The sequence below is a fragment of the Carassius auratus genome, chromosome 27 (assembly GCF_003368295.1).
Source record: "Carassius auratus strain Wakin chromosome 27, ASM336829v1, whole genome shotgun sequence".
Taxonomy (NCBI): Eukaryota; Metazoa; Chordata; class Actinopteri; order Cypriniformes; family Cyprinidae; genus Carassius; species Carassius auratus.
In genome coordinates this window covers 5,879,709-5,905,196 of record NC_039269.1, presented here as the reverse complement: position 1 = coordinate 5,905,196, position 25,488 = coordinate 5,879,709, and the positions used below count along the sequence as shown (strand labels likewise).

The 25,488-nt window shown below is 34.1% G+C and overlaps 1 protein-coding gene across 1 annotated transcript; it reads right to left on the bottom strand.

Annotated features, from left to right (window-relative positions):
* Positions 1-963: 963 nt before the first annotated feature.
* On the bottom strand, positions 964-25,488 carry LOC113045212 (leucine-rich repeat and immunoglobulin-like domain-containing nogo receptor-interacting protein 3). Its single transcript, XM_026205431.1, has 5 exons — positions 25,166-25,488; positions 3,547-4,054; positions 3,034-3,449; positions 2,452-2,815; positions 964-1,765 (listed from the first exon to the last, which is right to left on the bottom strand). Exons 2-5 carry the CDS (start codon positions 4,024-4,026, stop codon positions 1,202-1,204), a joined length of 1,824 nt encoding a protein of 607 aa, XP_026061216.1. The 5' UTR covers positions 4,027-4,054; positions 25,166-25,488; the 3' UTR covers positions 964-1,201.

The window sequence follows — 25,488 nt, the reverse complement described above, 5'->3', positions numbered from 1 at the left end:
TTGTTACTGTATTGTTCAAGCAGCAGCTGCAGCAGAAAGGTTGTGAGAACAAAGTCGCAGTGTTATTATCCTTAACTACGATTACTTAATGAAGTACATTAACTGAAACAAACATTTCTCATTTTTGTTTACTTCAAGTGAAAATAAACAAACTAAAAATTAAATACACATATTTAAAAAAGAAAAATACAAATAAAAAGCATTAAATAGAACTTGAAAATTACTAAAATGAACAGAAAATCTATATAATTGTTGTTGTTGTTTTTAATAATAATAATATTGATAATAAAGAGATACAATATAGACAACAGTGATAACTACCTCACTATATTAATAATAAAAAACATTAAAAAGCGGGTTTATTAAATCTTGAACTAAAATCAAAATTCCAATTCAGTTTAAGCAGTTTAATAATTTCAACTGGAAAAAAATATATCAAAATAATAATCTAATTTTTGTCCAGTTGAAACCTAAACTTAAAAAAAAATTACTTGAGTGAAAAATATGTATAATGGAAATAAAAAATAATTCTCTCTCTCTTTCTCTTTAATATTAATAATAGAAAACGGATTAATAAATAAATAAAACTGAATTTTTTTTTAAAGAAAAATCACTATGACAAAAATTAATATAAAACAAAAATATAAAAATAAAGTAAAAAGCAAAATGAAAACAGAATAATAAAGAAAACTGTTCATGAATATATAAAATTCTATATTACCATATTTTTCGGACTATAAGTCGCACCTAAGTATAAGTCGCATCAGTCCAAAAATACATCATGACGAGGAAAAAGCATATATAAGTCGCACTGGACTATAAGTCGCATTTATTTAGAACCAAGAAGCAAGAGAAAACATTACCGTCTCCAGCCACAGGGGGCGCTCTATGTCTTCAGTGTAGACTACAAGAGCAGCGCCCTCTGGAGACGGTAATGTTTTCTCTTAGTTCATTTCTCTCGGTTCATGTCAAATTAATTTTGATAAATAAGTCGCACCTGACTATAAGTCGCAGGACCAGCCAAACTATGAAAAAAAGTACGACTTATAGTCCGGAAAATACGGTAATAGTAGAGAAATAACACTGCAAGGTCGTCACGTGTCTGCGGTCGTACGGTGTGTGTATTTCTGAGATTTAGCACTGTGTGTGTGTTAGTGTTGGGTGTCTATGCTTCTCCCCGAGGGCACCTGGCTGCGTGGTTTCATATCATCTTCATGTTGAACTTGCGCGTGGCTCCAGATGCGCTGGTGGTGACGGGTCCCTCGGTCTTCCTGAAGGAGTACTCCATGGTGAAGTTGTTCTTGCGCTGTCCTCGTCCTCGGCTCCACACGAACAGCAGCAGGAAGCAGAAGAGCACCACGCCCAGGAACGTGATGCAGCCCATGGCCGTGGACACGATGATGGTGGTTAAATCCAGCGTGAACTTGAGGAAAACACGGGTGCTGTTGAGCCCGGTGTCGTTGAAGTCCACCGCGTACAGCGAGCGGTTGGCGAGGAGCGCCGGGTCCGAAGGCTGGCTCTTGACGGTCAGTGTGGCGAAGTAGGTGTCGTTTCCGCCGGCGTTGCTGGCGATGCAGATGTACGTGCCGCTGTCCGTGACCTGTGCGTAACGGATCTCTAGCGTCCCGCCGGGGAGGACCGTAATCCTGCCGTGGCTTTTGGAAGTGATCCTCCGTCTCTGTGGGGAAATCCAGATGATGGCCGGCGTCGGTTCACCTTCGGCGCGGCACAGGAACAACACCAGCTGGCCTTCGTGAGCCGTCACCTGCAGGTATGGGTACCAAAACCGGTATTACCATTTTTTTTTGTTTACATGCAAGTCCTGCACAATAAATCGCCATTGCAAAACTTTTTGGTTCTTCAGATTTGGTGTGTGCTAAACTGTGGGTCCTGGGTTTAAATTATGAAAGACCGGTGCATATTGATAAACTCCGATGTTAAAGGGGTCATCAGATGCAAAATTCACTTTTACATGTTGTTTGGACATGTGTGTTGGCAGTGTTTGTACACAACCACCCTGTAATCATAAAAAAAACATCCACCGTGTTTTTTTAAATCCTCAAAAATAATAACCCATTTCTCATTCACAGATTCTGGCCTGATGTACATCACACAGAACCAGGCCCCGCCCACTTCTGTTGATTGACAGTGGCGTTTTAGCATAGATCCGCCCTGAGTGCGCTGTATGCAGTCCACCATTGTTTCAATGTCAAGTAAATGCATCTTGATTCAATGATGTTTAGATTATTTAAGTGTTCCTGTAGCTCAAGTGGTAGAGCATTGCGTTAACAAGCGCAATGTTGGGGGTTCAAATCCCAGGGAACACATGATATAAGAAAATTGTTAGCCTGAATGCAATGCAAGTCGCTTTGAATAAGAACGTCTGCTAAATGCATAAATTTAATTACATTTTAATTTAAAGTGTATACAATAAAATGTATCACTGCTCACCTGCTGCAGCTTCCGGTTGCGGATCTTGGGCTTCTGGCAGGTGAAGTAGTCGAATAACGCCGAATCGGTGAACATGCTCAGCAGGTATCCCTGCACCTCCGGGGGTCCGGCACACACCGGCATCTTCCCGTCGAAGTTTAAGGTGCGTCTGCGCTGCAGGATCCACAGCAGACGACAGTCGCAGGACAGCGGGTTCCCGTCCACACGGAGCGTCTCCAGGCTGTTGACCGAGTGGAAGGAGCTCTCCTCCAGAGTCACCAGATCATTGTTGGACAGGTTCAGGACCCGAATCTGACGCAGACCCCCCAGAGCGTGAGGCTCCACGGTGAGCAGGTTGGTGCTGACCATGTGCAGCTCCTTCAGTCTGAAGAACAAGGACAGAATTATCACGATTTACAAACCATACATCAATGGAAAGTTAATTCAGACCGGAACTAACTGTTGATGAATTTGACACGTTAAAGTTATGTAATCCTGACAAACAGTCTTTCCCCATTTAAGCAGATGAAGCCGTACTTGCATCTTTAGAGATTCGCAAACTCTAAAGATGCAGTTAAACAAATAAACCAGACGTAAACCGGCCTGATGAGGTCGTGAAAGGCCCAGGACTCGAGCGTGGAGATGGGGTTGTAAGAGAGGTTCAGGGCCGTTAGGTAAGCCAGGTTCCTGAAGGAGGCCGACGGCACCGAGCTGATGTTGGTGTTGGTGATGAAGAGCCAGGACAGATTGAGACCCTGGAAGCTCAGCGGAGAGATGTACTCCAGGTACGGCCAGCTGTCGATCTCCAGGCCTCTCAGCGCAGACAGCTTGCGGAAGTTCTGGTCCTCGAGGGCCGAGATGCTGAGGTGCCGCAGTCGCAGGGTCACGAGGTTACGCAGGTAAGACAGAGTCTGGCCGGATACAGACGTCAGGTTGCATCTCTCGATGGTCAGATCTTCCAGACCGATCAGTCCTGAGAAAGCCTTGTGAGAGATGTAGACCAGGTCATTGTCACCCACCTGGAAAACGAAGACAGAATCATTGTTATGACTGCAATCAATAGGATTTATATTTTAGATTTCTACTTGGGGGAAGTATCCCTTTAAAGGTACTAACCTCTAAGTTCTTGAGACTGCGCAGATCCTGGAAGGTGTAGTCCAGCAGGATGACGATCTTGTTCTCACTCAGGTCCAGTGTGGTGAGGTTGGCCAGCCGTGCGAAGGCTCCCATGGGCACGAGCTTCAGCTGGTTTCCTCTGAGTCTCAGCGTCCGCAGGGCTTGCAGGCTGGCGAAGGCGTTGGGCTCCAGCGTGTTGATCAGGTTCTCGCTCAGATCCAGCTCCTCCAGATGTGGGTAAGGAGCCAGGTCTCCCGGAGCCACCCAACGCAAGCGGTTCCGGCTCAGATCCAGCTGTCTGGTCTCTGTCGGGATGCCCTCTGGGACGCCGGATAGACGCTTGCGCTGGCAGGACACGGAGCGGAGCTGTGCTGCACAGTCACAGCGAGGAGGGCAGCCTGCGCACAGGACGGCCGTCAGGGCCAGAACCAGAACCAGAACCAGCCACTGAAGCCGGCCCAGGCCCCATAATGAAGCCATGAGCCTTCCTCCACTTCACTCTACACACCTGACAATGAGAGAGAGAGAGAGAGAGAGAGAGAGAGAGAGAGAGAGAGAGAGAATAAAGACAGAGAGAGACAGAGAGAGAGAGATTGTTATTTTTATTTAATTAAATTAATTAATTTAATTTATTTATAACTAAATAACTTTCTCCTTTGTTACATTAGTGGTGTAATTTTATTGTGTATTTTACACGTCTAAAATGCTTTGGCAATACTGTAACACAAATGTCATGCCAATAAAGCAAGTAGAGAGAGTGAGAAAGATGAAAATGCTATAACAACTAACAGTAACAACATGCTAATCATGCTATAAATGGGCTAGCAGCATGCTAATCATGCCAAAAACATTCTAATCATGCTAGCAACATTTTAACAACATGCTTATCATGCTAGCTACATGCGAATCATGGCAAAAACATCCTAATCATGCTTCCAACATGTAAAAAATTGATAGCCTGAATGCACTGTAAGTCGCTTTGGATAAAACATCTGCTAAATGCGTAGATTTAATTTAACAACATGCTTATCATGCTAGCAACTTGCTAATCATGCCAAAAACATCCTAATCATGCTTCCAATATGTAAAAAATTGATAGCCTGAATGCACTGTAAGTCGCTTTGGATAAAACATCTGCTAAATGCGTAGATTTAATTTAACAACATGCTTATCATGCTAGCAACTTGCTAATCATGCCAAAAACATCCTAAAAATGCTACCAACATATTAACAACATGCTTATCATGCTAACAATGCAGTAATCATGCTACCAACATGTTAACAACATGTTTATCATGCTAACAACACACTAATCATGACAAAAACAAACTAATCATGCTACCAACATGTTAACAACATGCTAATCATGCTAACAATGCACTAATCATGCTACAAACATGTTAACAACATGTTTATCATGCTAACAACACGCTAATCATGACAAAACAAACTAATCATGCTACCAACATGTTAACAAGCTAATCATGCTAACATCGTGCTACCAATATGTTAACAACATGCTAATCATGCTAACAACACGCTAATCATGCCAAAGACATCCTAATCATGCTACCAATGTTTACAAAATGCTTATTATGCTAGCAACGCGTTAATAATGCTAATCATTCTAGCAACATGTTAACAACATGCTCATCATGCTAGCCACATGCTTATCACGTTAAAACATGCTGGCAACATGGTAACAACATGTTAAATCATGGTAGTAATATCTAAACCTGCTTCAACCCTTCAAGCTAGGCTTTCTCAAGCCAACGACAAAGTTTGTTCACAAACTTTACTCATCTACAGTAGTTGCATATGACTGTCTAATGCAATGGCATTCAGACGTTTTTAATAAGTACGCCTGAAGAGTCTAAATGATTTCCAATGATGCCAACCTAAAAACACACAAATGTTGTTTTGAATAGCCTCAAGTTGTGTTGTGCACAACATGCTAATTTCTCGGCTTGCTGCACTCGTTCGTTAATCTGATCACATAATCGCAGCAGGCCGGAAGATGTGCCTAGAAACCCGTCCCTGAAATGCCCATAAAAACTCAGTGAGGCCAAGCACCAACTGAATGCAAGTGGATGATTATACATGACCTCGATTACATAAAAGTGGTTAATATATGGCATGCCAGCAGTTTTTCATTTCCATATAGAGACGAATTGACGCAACTGACTGTAAAAGCCAACAGCGCATACTAATACAGTGTTTATAATCCTCACTTGTTCTGATAATAGGACAGACTGCTGATGAACTGCACTTGGCTAGTTATATAACACTAATGCAAGGCTGAAAAACGCCACAAGAAGAAGTAAGTAAAGACTCACAACAATGACTGTGTCACAGGTTAGTATAAACGGAGTCATTCAGATCCCAATACAGTCTGGAACATGTTTCTTATTTTCTAGGTCGCACAGTGTCAGTTTAAGGCACAGGCTTCAAAATCAAAACTTAGTTCATTTACTTCCTGGTCTTTTATTTCCTATGAATCACTTACAGTATGTTCGCTTTCATAGTTCACCTCTAAAATGACCTTCCTTTTAGATGAAATCATCAAAACCTCTCCGTCTTCAAAACTGAGTTCTAGTGTGATATTCACATCTTTCATGAGTGCATCGACACAGCAAATCAAAAACATTCATAAAATGCATACATAAATCAAACACATTTATAAATCAATATATATATTTACTTTATGAGTTACATGACTTGAGACAGAGATTGAAATTAATTGACTTTACACATAGAAGAAGAAATAAATACCAGTGGGGTCAGAAAATATCATCTTAATTTAAAGCAAAATATTACTTTTTCTTGTTTTAACCATAAACTAGGTACATTATTCAGAAAGTAAGACTTAACATTTTCATTCATTTTGCTTTTGAATTAAATCCAACTTCATTTATTTATCATAACATAAATGTCAACTGAAATACACAAACACACTTAAATTTTACTATATTTTACAAAAGCACAAACATTTCACCTTTAGTTAAAATTAAAACAGAAAATATAGAAATAAAACTGATTCAAAATATTAATATAAATTAGTACCCCTCTATTGAAAAGACTGATTTTGCTGTAAGTGAGATAAATTCCCGAGTGAACAAGGTGTATATATCAGCTGTCTGTATTTCATCAGGTTATTTGGTATCCGCCGGAGTGTGTGCTAATAAATGACATGACTGCAGTTTGTTTTTCGGCACTGGCATGCACTTAAAGGTTGAGTCAGTGGGCGCAGAGCCACTGCGCTTGGATTACGAAGTCAGGATTTCAGCCAAGAACATCTCATCTTCACGCCGGCCAAAGACAAACAGTGTGTGGGTCTGGATGGAGCTCAGCAGGTCTTTCAATCGCATTAAACCTCCATCTGATGCACTTACAGAGGATACAGGGCGGAGGGAGATATTCCTCTGATGCCATAATAGATGTTAACAAAATCATCAATCAAATAATGGAAAAGAAAATCTAGCATTTACAGTAACTGGTTGTTTGGAATGAAATACCGGCTTTAGACTTACTTGGAAAAAATTATGCCCACTCCAAATTGTATTTACTTTTTGTACGTAATAATGATTTATTTCTACATTCAATAATGATTTTGTCAGTGTATATGAAAGATTAAGCATTAGATGCATGCATAATTCAATGCAATTATTATTTGAGAAATAATGTTCGGATTTTTTTATTTAATTGTGTTGGGGGGGGGGGATTGTCACATTTTTAACAGTTAAAAAGTACAAAAAAACACTCAAGGTTTATTTTTCAGACTGGAACAGAAGGTCAAATCAAGCTCGCTGCATCGTGGGATGCAATACTGCAGCAAAAAAAAAAAATATATATATATATATATATATCTTATACAATATCAATGCAGGGTTATAAAGATATGTCTTCTAATGCAAACACACACAGAGCAGCTGATGGTGGTTTTATCAATGACACAAATGCAGATCTAATGCATTGCATTATCAGCGCTTTGATTTATTTTTTTATAGAAAACCAAACCACCAATCCATCTGATGCCTTTAATTCAGCAGTATATTAAACTCATGTATATATATAGACATAGATACACACACACACGCACACACACATTCATATATACATATACATAATAATAGAGTCATAAATGCTAATTCAATAATATAATAATTTTACATTACTAATTAAAATTTTTACATTAAGATCAAGTTCAGCCAAAAATGTTTCCTTAAAAAAAAAATGGAGAAGTCTGTTATGTGACGACTGCCCACATGCACGACTTCTGACCAGAGCAAAGTCTTGGAGAAACAGATGGAAAAGCGTTCATGAAAGAAACGCTGATCCTGTCGGTGGAGTTCAGTTCTCTGGACGTTTAGAGAAATGTTTTTTCTGAACTCTGTTCACGTCCTAAGAATAGAGCGGTTTATCAGAGTCTCGCAGCTTCAGCGAATGTGTTTACAAGCCCAGAAACACACGCTTCAGTTTGTTCATTAGTCGAGCTCAGAACAAAGTCTCACGACTGATGAATTCACTGCAGACAATGGGGAGGAGTTTGTGTTAACAGAGGAGATAATAAAGCTTAGTTAGATCGAGAAACACTAACTTTGGACTGACATGGAACTGAACGTTTCATTGAGAGGGATTTTCTGGACGTATGAAGGACTTTTGGTGTGATGTGACTGATATCTGAGTGAGTGGGGTCAAAGGTGAAAGAGCTTTAGAGAGTGAGACAGTACATTCAGTGTTAAGGCAATAAAAAAAAATTATAATAATAATAAAAAAGATAAAATATATATAAACCAAATAGAATAAATAAAACAAATGTAAATAACACACACACACACACACACACACATATATATATATTTATATAAAATAAATAAAAAATACAATAAATGAAAATAAAAAAAAAACATTTATAAAATATAATTTTAAAATAAATATAAAAAACAAATAAAATCAAAATTAATATCAAACAATGAAAATTAACTAATTAAAACAAAACAATTACTTTACAAATATGAATGAAAATAAAAATAAAAAATGAATAAAAATATAACAACATAATAAAAAACAACTATATAGAAAATATAAAAATAAATAAATATAATATATATTGTAATAATAAGTTAAACACACCGTTAGTGTAATGAGAGAACACATTTCAGTGTTTTTCAGTGATTTCAGAGCTGGCCATTAAGTGTTTTTCACAGGACTTCACAACCTGATATACAGCTCAAGCAATATGAACATCTGTTATGATCCACAATATGTTTCTCACAATAAATCGCTGGTTTAAATGATTTTAGGGTGAGCATGTGACTGAATTTCGTAGTTTTGTTCCTAAAAAACTGATCCGAAAGCAGTCCTCTTCCTCAGACGGTGGATCAGCGGAGGAGAGTGTGTCTCACCTTTTATAACACACGGCCCCGGGGCCCGGAGCCCATGACCACACACACAGAGAGCCATCAGTCTCAGAGAAACAAGCAAAAACAGACTGAGCCGTGTTTCTGCTGACATTACCATAGCTCTGATGCTGATATAAAGAAAAAATAATAAACAAATAAATCAAATATTAACAAAGGTAAAAATAAAAATGAAAAAATGTATTTAATAAAAAAAAATAAAGTTACAAATAAAAAATAAAACATATATATAATTTAAAAATAATAAATAAGGTTAAAAATAAAAATGGAAAAATATAAATATATATAATTAAAAATAATAAACAAATAAATCATAAAATATTTAAAAAGTAAAAAAAATAATTTAAAATTAACATATAAATCATAAAATATTAAAAAAGTTAAAAATAAAAATGAAAAATAGATATAATTTTAAAATAATAAACAAATAAAACAAAATATTAACAGTTAAAATAAAAATAAAAAAGTATATACAATTTCAATAGAATAAACAGATAAATTATAAAATATTAACAAAAGTTAAAAATAAAAATGAAAAAGTATACATAACTTAAAAATAATACACAAATCAATTATAAAATATTAAAATAGATAACAATAAATACATACAAATATTTAAAAATAATAATAAATAAATAATGATAAATAATGCCATCATTTAAATAATGTAATAATAATAATAATAAATGTAAAAATTAAAACCATTTAAAAATAAAAATGATGGGATAAAACAATAGGAAAATCTAAAACCTAAAATAAAAATAAATGTCCAGAAATTTATTTTTTTCCACAAAACTATTGTCCAGCACAACTGTGTTCAACATTGATAATAATCAGAAATGTTTTCTTGAGCAGTAAATCATCATATTATTCTGATTTCTGAAGATCATGTGACACTGAAGACTGGAGGAATGATGCTGAAAATACAGCGGAGCATCACAGAAATAAATTACACTTTAACACAGATTCACACAGAACACAGCAAGTTTAAGTAGGTATAATATGAAACATTTTGTCCTGTATTTTTTCCACTCATCTTTCTCTGTTAAAGATTTCCATCCAGCTCGTGTCACAGATACTGAATCTCTCTGAGCAGAGTCACTAGTGCAGCACAAGATGAATAAAATAATAAACCGGCAGAAGCAAACTGAATCTGTAACCATCTGAACACAGTCTTCACGAGACAGCACGACTGAGCTCGCTCTGTTTGGGGGAAATAATTCGCATTCAGATCCAGTTTCTCCTGCAGGTCTCTAATGGATTGTGACAAGTTCTTCCCTGAGAGTGTCCTGTGCTCCCTAAAGAGACAAATAACCCTCTGTGTGTTCACTGTGCAGGTTAGTGCACTTCAAAGGGAACATGATGTCCTTATGGGACCTTACCACACACACACACACACACACACACACACCTGTCCTTGGTTTAGTCAAACAAACCTAATTTCACAGAAGGAATTTTTTTTCTTTCACTTCAGTTCATGAAGTGATACTAGAATAAACAACTATTTTAAATAAAAGTCATATTTTGTACTGAATATAGGTCTGTGATTGATTAATACTCAATCAGTTTAAATAAAAAAAAATGCATGCACTATATAATAATTATAATTAAATTAATTATCAATAAAAATATTTAATAAAAAAATTAAGTATTCCAAAGTTACAAATTAATAATAAATATATAAAAAAAGAAATGACACGAAAAAATTGCAAACTAATTAAAAAATATATTTTTAAAATAAATTAAAAAAAAAATAAATTAACCATTAATAAAAAATTTAAATATTAATAACAATACAATTAGCATAAAAAAATGTATATACCTTTTTCATGTAATAATTAGGCAATTAAAAAAAGTAATAATTAGAAATTAATAATCAATAAGAATATTTTAACTGCAAATATTAAAAATAATAAAAAAATTATATATATACGTTGTAAAAACTGCAAATACAAAACAGATATTTTTAAATAACAATTTGTACAAAATAAACACACTAATATTAAATAAAAAAATGTAATATTAATAAAAATACAAAATATTAATACCCCCCCACACACACACACACAAACACACAAATGACATATCATACCATTTATTGTTTTGTTGTTTTATTTGATTGCACATTAGGCATTCAGGACTCGGTTCTGTCGTTAGTTTTGTGTATTGTATTTGTATGAATTAGACTAGACTGTGAAAACACACTATTCTTAATTATGAATCTGTGTATGTGCGTCAGACATACTGTGCTGCTGCAAATACTACAAGTGTTTCGTCAGTAGTCTCAGTAGAAAATGCACACACACACACACACACACACACACTTTCACATGTTTCACTGCAGGCCTCCTGCGCTCTGCACGGTTTGTGAAGATGTTTGAATGGATTCATTGATTCTGGACTGCAGTGTTTCTACAGTCACTTCCTGTCTGTGTGGAATCAGCGCACGCTCACTTCACATTCACTCCACAGATTCATAAACGCTCGTCCTCTGCTGACCTGCCTCGATTAGTGCGCATGTGTGCAAACAACACAACATCTGTGCATCATTAGGATGGGAACCTTTAGCACCTTACATTACAGTTCTGGGGAACACAAGTCACCACCCAAATGTAAAACAATTCTCGATCTTGCTTTTTTCTGGATGATAAATGACTTTACTGAATTTGAATAGCAAAATTATTTGGATTTTTTATTAAAATTGTTTAAATAATTGAAAATTATTTTTTAAATAAATAAATAATCAATAAAAAATGTAACCATAATTTCAAATAAATCAATAAATATATTCTTAAAATTAATTACAAATATATACATTAAAATAAAATATTTATTGCGTTTGTACAGTTTCACAAATCTGAAAACTGAAAACACCTACTAAAAATGAAGTTTTTAGTAATTTAGTAAAACGAAAATTTAATTACAAATAAAAAACTTGTCAAATAAAAATTAAGTCAATGTAAAATTAGAACAAATTTATAAATAAAAACACCTGCTAAAATTATCTAAACAAAATTTAATTATTTTAAATTAAATAAAAAATGGTAAATTAAATAAATACAATAAATAAATAAATACACCACAGTAAAGTCAATTTATTTTTAGTAATAAGAAGTATAAATGTACTTGGAAATGAAGATTCTATAATTCTACTGCATTATGAATAAACAAGAAAGAAAATAATTAGATCTAAAAAAAATCTCAATTCAAGATGTACGCTGAAATGTATGTTTATAAAGTTGCTTCTCATTTTGTTTTAAGCAGGTTTCGATATTTTTACTAAGAAACAAGACAAAAGGACTGATTCAGAAACTGATTTTAAATGAGTCTATTATAGAAACACTATAACGTCTGAAAACATCAAACGGTTGCTCACCAAGACTGCATTCACTGCATCAAATATAGTGTAAAAATAGTGAAATATTATCACAATTTAAATCTGCTTTTTCTGTGTGAATCTGTGTTAAAATATAATTTATTTCTGTGATGCTCCGCTGTATTTTCAGCATCATTCCTCCAGTCTTCAGTGTCACATGATCTTCAGAAATCAGAATAATATGATGATTTACTGCTCAAGAAAAATTTCTGATTATTATCAATGTTGGAAACACTCGTGCTAGATGATATTTTTCTGGAAACCGTGATGCATTTTCTTTTTCAGGTTTCACAGATGAACAGAAAGTCCAAAAGAACAGCATTTATTAGAAATAGAAATGTTGTGTAAGATTATAAAATGTCTTTACTGTCAATGATTTAAGATGCACTTTGTCAGGCTCTTACAGACCCCAAACGTTTCTAAATTACATTTTAAAATATATTCAGATCCAATTATCTGAAATTGAGATAATGTACTGTATTTTTGATCAAATAAATACAGACACCTGATTAACAATTATCAACATTATTCATTCATCTGTTTGTATGCATTTGAAACTTTCTGAATGTTTATTTTATTTTTATTTTTATACATTCACACAGTTTTTGTGCTTTAGAATTGCATTGTGTTTCCACTTAAATGTTAGTTAAAGTTTTAGTTATTTTTCATTAGCTTTAAGTTTATCAATTATATACATTTTTGTTTGTTTGTTTGTTTACTTTTACTTATTTAAGCACTCCGCATTAAACTAAAACAAAGTGAGAAATGTCCTGGCAACCAGACTTAATAAAATGCATGTATATTATATTTATTTCAAGTAACAATGTCTTAAAGGGTTCTTATTGAATATAATCACTCAGAACTCCAGCATTATTCAATTATTATTATACAAGGCATGCAGACGCTTCTTCATCAGACCAAACTAACACAAGATGCAGAGACTCCCAAAGCTATTTCTGTGAATAATCTCTCATAAATATTTCAGCGTGCCGACACACTTTAAATAAAGAGTGAGTTTGGATAAATAACGCTGGTGTCTCTTTACTATAATTGAGTGGTCAGGCGGACACAAGAGAGAAAACCCTGGAGTCAGAGAGACAGAGACTGTGTGTTTGGAGGAGAAGAGAAAACACACTTCTGCATGAAGCGTTCGTTTCTGAATCATGTGCTCGACTGAGCGTTAAAGCAGTCAAAGACTCTCACTCACATCTGATCACAAACTATACTCCAGCACAGATTCAATGCACCTGCTCCGAAGAAAACAAAAAAGTGTTGAAACTTTTCTCTTAGAAACTGCTGACAGATTTCACAAATGATAACATGTTGAATTGTTGAAATAGTAATAATATTTTCTTGCACTTACTACAGAAATCAATAACAAACAGTGCTATTTCAATATCACTGGGATATTATTATGGTTTTTAATCAGATATTAAATTAGTTTTGGTTTTTATATTTTCAGTTATTTTAAATTTAAGTGTGAATAATTGTATTTTTTTATGAATTTATTACTGTATTGCATTGACATCAGGTTATGATGCTTTTGGAAAATGGGATATATATTATATTTAATTTTAGGTCAACAATTAGTTGTGAGCATATAATTTTGTATTATTTTTAGCCTATTTTTTTATCCATTTGTCTTTTTTGTCATTAATTTCTATATCCGTTTTAGTTATTTTTGTACATCTGGTTATTTGAATGAAAATGTGAAACGTTGTAGATGAAATAAAGTTACATTTTTAATATTTTATTTGAGTTAAAAGTTACTGAAATATACTCTGAAATACACAAAGACAATATAAAACAAATCATTATATCACAAAACAATTGAAAATATAATGAAATGTCATGTTGTTATCAATAAACGCAAACCTAATGAAAAGGGAGCACAGTTACATGAACTGAATGTGAAATGTATTTATGTAAGTAATATGAAAAATATGAAAACAAACAAACAAACTTCACAGAACGAGTTAAAGGAAGAAAAATGCGATGGAAAATAAAATAAATGCATTTTATCCCTAATTTATGATAATTCATTTTACTCTTTTCAACATTTCATTATGTATTCAGTTTCATTTTTTAGGTGCATTTCACATCTTTTTTTTTTTTGTTGTTGCATAAAAATATATTTATTCATTCTTACATTTTGTGCACTTTCACTTATTGCAAAATTGCATCATGCATGAAATGATTTCATATATTGATTTATTTTATATTGTTTTCAAGGTGCATTTCATTTCACATTTTATTAGGTTTGCCATTTTGATGAGTATTTTTCCTGTATTCAATTATTCCTGAGCTAAAAATAAATCTGATCACTATAAGAATCAAAATGTTCAAATGTAACAAATACAGTAAAATACATTTTAAAATGTTTGAAACAAGTTTCCCGCACCGTTCTTCACTAAATGAACACTAAAAGATTTAATGATGATAATCCTCTTTCTATATTTTATTTAAAGTAAGTTTTGTGTGTTTTTGGTTTGTGAGGAACAGGCTGAAGTGTAAGGCACATGAGGGTGAGTAAGTGTGTACTGTCTCTTTAAGAAAGCCTGTTTGTGTGTTACTGTCACTTTTCTCTTTCCCAGACTGCTCCAGATCCTCTTCTCCTTCATCTGTGACTCATGAATTTATGATGGGACTCAAAACCCAGCTCTGATTCTACTTCTTTGTCCCCTTCACGCATGCCGGTGGTCCCCAATAAATAATTCAACACTTTTTTACTCAAAAATTATGAACACGGAGTCTGTTGATTGAGCTTTTTGAGGTATTTTAACTTGTTGTTTTGCAAACCAAGGCTGCATTTATTTGATAAAAAATACAGTAAAATCAGTAATATTATGAAATAGTATTACAATTTAAAAAACATTCTTTCAATGTGAATATATTGTAACAATTAATTTATTTCTGTGATGCAAATCTGATTTTTCAGCATCATTCCTCCAGTCTACAGTGTCACATGATCTTCAGAAATCATTAACATATATTAACACTACCACGTCCAATAAATAAGACATGCAATAAATTTGCATTTGCATTTATTTGTCATTAAAAACATTATAAGTGACTGAAATACCATCGAAAGTAGGCCTTAAAATTAAGAAAAATAATAATAACTCATGAAATCAATATAATCACAAAACAATTGAATGGATGTTGAAATCAATACACATAAACTTAATGAAAATGGATTTTAGATCAATAAATTGGATGTTTAAATGTATTCATTTATGTAACATGAAAAATTATAAACGCCTTGAAATGAAAAAAAAAAAAAAAAGTCACTGCCTCGAGGGATATAAAGATATAAAAAGCATGCATTTAAATGGTTAAAGGGAAGAAAACTTGAATGGAAAATAAAATAAATGCATTTGATGCCAAATGTAAAATGATTCATTGTATTCTTTTCAACATTTCATTATGCATTCATTTATTTTGTGATATATTTATTTGTTTCGTATTATTTTAAGGTGTATTTCTTTTTCAGATGCGTTTCATGTTGCATAAAAATTAATCTATTTGTTTATTCATTCTTAAAATCCTTGCACTTTCTTTTATTTCAAAACTTCATCATGCATTTAATTATTTAATATATTGATTTATTTTTAAACTGTTTTTAAGGTGCATTTCACTTCATATTTTATTAGGTTTGCCATTTTGAAAAGTATCTTAAGTTGTATTTCACATCCTTTTTCGTGTTAGATGAACAAATAAATGTATTTCATCATGTCTTATGTATGCTGACATTCATTGTATATTTTTAAATGTATTGCACCATTCCATGATGTATATGTCCTCTTTCGTTTCACCCAAAACTCCTGTTGCCATAGTAATTCACTGTAGCACCGTCTTTGATGAATCTCTGTCAAAACGACATGCAAATGCTCAACGTTACAACATGTGCAACACACACACACACACACACACTCATCTACAGCTTAGTTGAGAGTTTGACCCTCATTTGCATTTCTCAGAGCGCATTAGAGATTGCTTCAGAAAATCAGAAATATTCGTGGCAGTGTTTTGCTCCGCTTTGAGTGACAGAGATTAATTAGCCAAACAATGACTGTTAGAATATCACCATCTGCTTCCTCGAGCAAGAACTGTAGAGAACCAGCGTGTGCAGTCTCTTCTGCTCATCGAAGCTGCATTTATTTGACCCAAAATACTGTAAACCAGCTGTTTTCTGTGTGAATCTGTGTTAAAGTGTAATGTATTTCTGTGATGCACAGCTGTATTTTCAGCATCATTCCTCCAGTCTTCAGTGTCACATGATCTTCAGAAATCAGAATAATGATTCAAGAAACATTTCTGATTATTATCAATGTTAAACACACTCGTGCTGCTCAATATTTTTGTGGCTAAAGGTACAAAACAGGCCTTTATTGACATTATATCAGTTAATTATATTAGTATAATTCTGGAAAACACGTTGTTTTTTTACCATATATTTTACAGATTTATTTTTTACAGTATGCTGATTCCAAAAACAGTGTCTGTTTTGCTGGAGCACATCACACTTTCTCACTAAATATGATGCATTTCATTACGTTTTTGCGTTTACAGTCATTCTCCCTAATTTTCTTAAGGTATTTGTATTTGTTTATATTTTGTTTCCTTATTCTTTTTATAACCGTATTCTCTTCATTATTTGATTTTTGTAGGGTTTAATAAAGAAAAATAGATAAGTGGTATCTGTTTCTTAGTCAAGGTCTGAATCAAATGATTCACGATTCGCGATCTGCGATTCAAAATCCCATCGGAATAATGATTCGCAAATAATAGTTTTAGATCGGGACATGGGGTCATCAAGCATACAATTAGCGAAAAGATCCGCAAACCCGATCTGAAGAGCCGAACTAAATCAAATGATTCGCTATTCTGAATCAAATGATTCGCGATCCGGCTGGAGCGAATCGAAACAGTGAATCTTTTTGCGAGTTTCATTTGGGAGTTTCGAAAAGCTCAGTTTCACCCATTACTATACGTGCATGTTAAAATCATTACAGGCAATCTCGACATCTACTCTTCTTCTTTTTTTTTTTTTTTTTTGATAGTGAATCACTTTAACTGAATGATCGAAGTCACGAGTTTGAATCAATAGGAGCGCTTCCAGCATGAATGACTCACTCAAATTGAATCGGTTTGAATCGGAGTTCACATCTTCTGTGGGTTTTTTTTTTTTTTTGCACATCGAAATAAAAATAAAAATAATATTTCTGACTTTTTCCTCTCACAATTCTTTTTTCTCATTAATGTATTTTGTTAATGAGTTTCGAGATTTAAACTCACAATTCTAAAATTCTCAAATGTATTACAGAATTGCTAGAAACATTTTTTATTTATTTTTGCTATTACTTTTTTTAATCCCATGACATAAATAAGCTTCCATTTAGCTATTCATAATTAAACGACACATCTTAAATTCTTATTTTTGTATACTTTTTTAAACTTTTGACATTTCACTGCTTTTGTTACTTTGATAGGTGCATTAAAGCAGATACATGCATATAGTGTGAGGTATTTTGTGAAAAGACTATGTGATGAAAACTTTTTATTGATTTTATAAACTCAACATCAAATTAGGTAACATTATGCCTCATTAGCAAAACTTAGAAAAATTGTGAAACAAGTTTGTCACATGACCTCATCACGTTCAATACAGACGTTTAAAGGAAGCTTGTGTACACACACACACAAACAATTCAGTTTTTTCTTGAGTCCAAATAGCTTGCAAGCTCAACATCATCATCATCAGCTGCCATATTTACAATCAAATCAATCACAGCATCCAAAAAATAACACAAAGTCTCGAGTTTCATGAAAGAATGGCAAGTCATTTTGATAAGAGGCCAGAATATCAGCCTTTCTAACACTGGCCGAGCTATTTCAGGGCAGTAATCAAACTTTAATCAATTTAATAAATCTTTCAGACATAAACCCTGGATTCGAGCCGTAACATGAACATGGCTCTGTAATTTCCTCTGCATCGATCGAGTCCCACACAGAAGCTGCCTGCTTGATCTGGAAATCATTCATTAAAATATTGATAAGAATCATATGACAGAGCGAGATTGTGTTCAGATTGACGGCCGAGCAGAGGACGAGGGTCATTTACGCCTCACATCGGTTTCAGAATCAAAAAGAAAAAAACCCTCATGTCTAAGAAATGAGACACAGAATCTCTAAGAATATGAAACTTCATCTGCCAAATGCATCTTTAAATAGATGTAAGAATTGTGCAGGGACTGGTTTAATGGAGAGAAGCATTGGATTCTGTGAGGAACTGTGTTTGATCTGAATCAGACGCTCTGGGTTAAAGCAGGTTCAGATGAGGTTTAGAGAGCAGCTTTCTCTCATCAGGACCGGCTCAGTCCTGCAGAACACAGAGCTGAAGAACCGGAACTACAGAAGTTACTGCTGTTCAGAGAATTCAACACACGCACTGCATCCTGGGAAATGAAGTCTATCCATTCTATCATCCATCAGTCATTCTATCCATCCATCCATCTAACCTTCCATCCATCATTCTATCATCTATCTATCCATCCATCCATCCATCCATCCATTTATCGTTCTATCATTTATCCATTCATCATCTATCATCGCTTTATCCATTTATCCATCTATTCATCTATCATTTTATCCATCCATCGTTTTATCATCTATCTTTCTCTCTATCCATCTATCCATCCATCTTCTATCTATCCATTCATCGTTCTATCATTTCTCCATCCATCCGTCCATCCATCTTTCTATCTATCCATCCATCATTCTATCCATCATCCATCTTTCCATTCATCCATAGTTCTATCATCAATCTATCCATCCATCCAATTTTCTATCTATCCATCCATTCATTGTTCTATTATTTATCCATCCATCAACTCATCTTTCTATCTATCCATTCATAATTCTATCATTTCTCCATCCATCTGTCCATCCATCTTTCTATCTATCCATCAATTGCTCTATCCATATATCATTTTATCCATCATCCATCTTTCCATTCATCCATAGTTCTATCATCTATCCATCCATCCATCCAACTTTCTATCTATCTATCCATTCATCGTTCTATTATTCATCCATCCATCCACTTATCTTTCTATCTATCCATTCATCGTTCTATCATTTATATATGCATCCATCCATCTTCTATCTATCATCCATTGTTCTATCCATTTATCCACCTATCATTCTATCATCATCCATCTTTCTATCTATCCATCCATCACACACCATTCTGTCCATTATCCATCCATCAATTGTTTTATCCATTTACCATCTATAGTTCTATCACTCATCACTCTATCCATCATTCTATCCATCTATCTATCTATCTATCTCCTTACACTGCAATCTCAGATTCAGTTTTCTACGTCAAATCAAATTCACGTTATACTCAGGAATTGAGCTTTAATTTACACAGTTTTCTCAATTCAGTTCTGCATTTCGAGGCAAGCTCATGTAACTCATGAAAACTGATGTAAGCGGATCCGAAGCGCATCCAATCACCAATCACTGATGTAATTATCTGCTAAACGAGTACAGCCGTCCTCCACCACGTCCAGAAGAGATGAACCGTGATTACAGTTTCCACCACAAGGTCAGTTTATATTTGTCTTTGGCTTGAGCGGGAAACCTGCAGGACTTCCTGTGTTGAACAGACATGCAATCTTTCTTCTTAATGAAGTTAAGAGGCTTTGGGCTTCACTGATATGAATGCAATTCAATTAATCCTTCAGTATTAAATCTGGCTTCCTCGTTGTTCATCATTCATGTCTGCGGTGTTGAGCAAAAGATTGGGAAAAAACTTCTCAAGTCTCCTCAAGTTCATCAAAGATGCATTTATTTGATGAAAAAAGCAGCTGTTTTCTGATTATTGTCAATATTGAACACAGTTGTGCTGACCAGTATTTATGTTGAAACTGTCATGCATTTTATTTTTCAGGATTCACAGATGAACAGAAAGTCAAACTCTTTAACAAGTGCACTTTTAAACTGGCTAATATTCCTCTCTTGTGGTCTATTAGTCTTGAGTTTTTACAAAATGACTCATGATTCATAAAGCCGCTCTCTCTTCATCTCATCAGTCAGATATCAGACCGTCTCTGTCTTATAATAGAAATCACATAATTCTACATGTCAGTTCTATTATTCTGGCATGAATTCTAATGAGACGAGGGTGTCAGAGGAGCCGCTACAGAATCACACTGTTGTTCATGCATTTCTATAAATACACATAAAACTGTTTTATCATAAACAACAGCAGCTCAGATTTCAGCGGCATGAGATTCAGCTCTTTCTTGGTGAAAAGGGATTAGAGAAACAGGTGAAAACGCTTAAATTAAAATGTTACTTTTAAATGTTACATTTTTTATTTGTGTAATGCTTGTTAAATGAGCTAAAATGTTAATATATAGCTCTAATAGTAAATATTGTAAATTATGCTGTTTTCACCCATTGGTGTTCTTGCATTGTAATACATTTATTTATTTTGATTTCTGTTGCCTCAAGTAATTCTGTGTGGGATTTTTTTTATTTCCAGCCTTTTTTAAGACAACAATAACTAGACTAAAATATTTGTTAAAAATACGTTTTTAAATATTTAAAACCAAAAATGTAAATAAAATATAAAATAAATAAAAGAAATTATTAATTAATTTAAATTAAACTTACTTTTTAAACTTAAAAATATATTTTATATATATATTTCATTGTTATTATTATAAAAATATTTGATTTGTTTACATGCATGCCATCTGACATAACAGAAATATTAACATGTGAACATTATATTCAATTAATTAAATCATAAAACAATAAATTAACTAAATTTTCTTTAAATATTTAAATATTCTATAAATATTCTAAAAAATATATTTTTTTTGTTAACATGCACATCATCTGAGAACAACTGACATTAGACAAATAGGGAAATTCCGTGTCAATTTTTCTAACAGTTTTTATTTTTTATTTTACAGAGTGATGATAGCCAAAATATTAAATGTGACAGGTGAATATTTACGGAGTAATCCTCTATTCTGTAGACGGGAGTTGTTTTTAAAATGAGATAATTAAATAAATTATAAAATTGAAATAAATGTGCCTAGACAGGAAATGCATCAAACATGCAAAAGGCAAAAAGCAAAAACATGCATCTTTTTACCTATTTAAGGAATCAATGATGGTGTCGTTTAGAGTTAAAGGATGTTTGTTCAAGCTCAATAATAACACAGCTCATTTAAAACTCAACATATGTCTAATGTATGCAAATGAGTGCTTAATCAAAAGCAAGCATCCTGCATAAAATCCTCTGCAGTCTAATCAGCACAAGCAATGCATTTATTCTAATTCACTAGTTTAATTATAATCATGGACCCAGTGGACCGGCTCATTCAGACATAATCAAGATGATTTTGTCTGATTCCTTTGGTCTTTCGCTTGATTAGGGCCTAAATTAACTGGCCAGTGTGAAGGAGCAATACGGTTTGATTCAAAAGGACACGGAAACAGACATGCTAACATGCACGCCATGTATCTTATCATAGCTGGATTTCTCTTTCTATCTCTCCATCCCCCATCTTTCTCGCCGTTGTGGCCGGTTTAAACCCCTCATTGCCCTGGGCAACACGATAACGCGCCTGTCAAAAACACTTTCCGTTATAATGGCCTGGCTTGTGAACGAGGAAGAGGCAGAAAACACGCTGTGCACACACACACACACACACGCTCATATCTCGCATACTGTGTTATCATGATTTCAATGCACAGAATATAAATGCATATATTTCTGATTTGATATGTGCAAAGCTATGTTCCTAAACCTAACAATGCACACATCCTTCACAGAGAACTTAAATCATGTTTGATAAAACAGAGTTGTTTGCTTTTTCTGACTCTAGAAAATACTCAGACTCCAGTAAATAAAAAATATATACATTTTGACGATTTACGCCATATTCAAATTCCAATATCTCTGGAACTGAACCATATAGAGCCTTAAAAATGAAGATATCCAAAGAAAAGTTTGTTCAGACCCAATGTCTAAAAGGGCTTTAAGATATCTTTAATACTTCTTGAGTCACAAGCATGCAAACTTTGGAGAAAAAACTTGAAAAGTGCTCTTTCCTCATTTTTGGATGGTCACCATTGGCACATAACACAACAAAGATTGCTGAAGTCAACAGCTTTTACTAACAGATCTAACAATCTCTGTGTAAAAGTAAGATTACGATGCTGCCATCTTTCTGAAGTCTTTTTTAACCCCCTGTAATCTGACTCTGACCCCCATCTACAAAACACTGACTGGATTACTCAGTACATATTCATCCAAGACATTTAATATTTTGGCTTTCATCACTATACAAGTTTATCTTTCTTTCTTTTTTTAAATGAGTAAAATCTAAAATGTGAGTGGGGAAAGTTTCTGAAATTTGGTTGATTTGACCCAGAATGACCCAATAGTGTATTAAGTCATTTTTGCTGGATCTGTGTGAAAAGGGATTGTTGCAAACTTTTCTAAAACGCAGTTTAGCACATTGTTGTCATGTAAAAGCACTCTGCTGCAAACAATGACTGCATGCCAGAAAACAGACTGCGTTTCTTTTTATTTGAGCAGAATATCTCAATAGAGATAATATATTTTTTTCAGGTCAACAGCATTTTTTCCATAATACAGAGAGAGCGAGTGCATGCTTGGCAAAGTAAACCACTGGCAACAAAATCTATCAATTTATGAAAAAAGAAATCTGAAATCTGGCAACCACAACCTTGAAATCTTGTAGAAGATCCACGCCAATGCAAGATGCCAAAGTCTGATTAAAATGAAACTTTATCAGGATAAATAACCAGCAGGCGAGCCGAGTGTGTTTAATAATTCAAGAGAAGGAGAAATAGCTTTAACATGCATCTCCAGAAGACATCTCAACAATATCTCACACGGTGCTGAACATCTCAAAAATATCTCAACATGAACTCTAACGTTTCTCATCAGATGATCAGAGCAGCTACTCCTTCTGAATAACAACTATCAACAGCACAAAGAGAAATATTAGGAAATATGAGACTGAATAGTTCTTAAAGCACTCATTTTTCTTTAGTTTCAGACTGAGCTCATTGTGTAGTCATCGTAAATCATGCTGTTAATGCCAAGTTGATTTTATTGATATATATATTTGTGCAAATGCTTTAAATTCAGTTCCACTGACTGATAACACAAGGGTAAATCCAGAGGAACCGGACGGACTCAATTAAAACTTTAAAATTAAAAAGAAAAGAGAAAATATACAAATACGTCTAACATAAAATATCAATACTATCAAAGATCAAAAACACACAACAAAAGAATTAAAACCGAAGCGAAGACAGAAAATACACATTCAGATTATTGATAAATATAATATACATATTTAAAATATATAAAATACTACAAAATCACTACGAATACATTTAATTAGAAACAGAAAATATGAAAATAAAACTAATTTAAATATTTTTTTAATTAAAGATATTAATAATACTTATAAAATGACAAAAACAACAAAATTACTCATATATATAAAAAATTAACTATATATAAATAAATAAAAAACTAAAACTAAAAACTTAACTAAAATTACATTTCTGAAAACTATGAATATTTGAATAAACTATGATATATAAACTGGACTTAAAAAAAACACACAAGACATTTTCATGCACTTTTAGTCTTTTTAATGTTTATATTAATTTTTTTCATCTTTTTGAAGTACTTTACTTTTTATTGTTTGGAAATCAGTTCTCTGTTGATATCAGTGCATTGCCATGTCAAGCGAGTGTGGGAATTAATTTGAAATAAAATCTGGTCTTAAAATATGCAAATGGCGATGATTTCTGTCGTGTGGTGTGCCTTTTCTTTTGTTCAGATTTCTAGAAACATTATTTTTTCTTTATCTGTTCATGCCAACTGAGTCAACCTGATACAACTGGTGTTTATCTTTTATTTTTCTTGGCAAATTTGTGCAAAATGATGCAAACCCTCCCTCCACATTATTTGTTGCTGTCAATGCATTGCCACGAGTTTGTGTAAAAATTCATTTTGAGTCAATCTGTTCATGAAACATGCGCCAAGCGACAACCTTCTGTCTTGGAGCATGCATTTGCTTTTATTCAGCTTTCTAGAAATCAGAATTTTTCCAGAATAAGCCGATTGAGTCAAAATGTGATACAAACATTTAGAAAACTATTTTAAACACATTTACTGGCGCACTTTCTGATTTCTATTCAGAACTACAATAAAGATGGCAGAAGTGCAGACAAAAACAATAATGATTTTTCTACTTAGTATTTTTGTCTTGTTTTGTAGAACAAATATCTAAACATTCTTGAATCAAAATTGTTAGTTTTACAATACTTCACAGGCAAAACGACTTAAGATTTTAACTGTTTCTTAAAAAAGAAAGAGATCGAAATGTTATTTACTTAAGCCTTTGAATAAAGATTACTTTCCCTACCCCATGAACAGATATTCATGCTCATTTCAGGCAAAAACTAACAAGTCTTTGGTCGTTTTACCTGTCACTTAAATGCATCTTGATTCAGAAATGTTTCGATATTTGCATTAGAAACCAAGACTAAGTATGTGCAGGTCAGGATGAGCCACACTAAACTTTCAGTGAGTGCTCCTCGACACATGCACGCGCAGAGCAAAACCTCAACTAGTGATGCATGAGTGTAGTGTTCGCATCCCACGCGCTCCACAGGTCTCGCGACTCCAGGGTTCACCTGTGTGTGTGTGTGTGTGTGTGTGTGTGTGTGTGTGTGGTACACTCACCCAGGTCTGGAGTGTGTCCTCATCTGTCTCCTGTCTCCGTCTCTTCGCGTCTGTCCATAAGTCACACGGACGCGTCCATACGTGTCCTCAAGCCCGAGTGTGTGTGTGTGTGTGTGTGTGTGTGTGTGTTTACCTCTCAGGCATCAGAAACGCCGACACACACACAGTCTCTCTCTCCTCCTTGCGCGCACGATCAGAGATGCTCTTCCAGCGAGAGCTCTCACGCGCGCGCGTGCATGTGTCTTTGTGTGTGTGTCTGAGAGAGAGAGAGAGAGACAGAACACACACTAGTGCTGTCTCGACTCTCTCTGTCTCTGTCACTG

Bases quoted from the DNA above. Each gene is read 5' to 3' on its own strand.
- LOC113045212 (XM_026205431.1), bottom strand. From the start codon at position 4,026: ATGGCTTCATTATGGGGCCTGGGCCGGCTTCAGTGGCTGGTTCTGGTT. The intron at 2,816-3,033 runs GCCGGTTTACGT...CTTGTTCTTCAG, and splicing joins GCCTTTCACGACCTCATCAG to ACTGAAGGAGCTGCACATGG. The intron at 1,766-2,451 runs GTGAGCAGTGAT...CCATACCTGCAG, and splicing joins GCAACCGGAAGCTGCAGCAG to GTGACGGCTCACGAAGGCCA.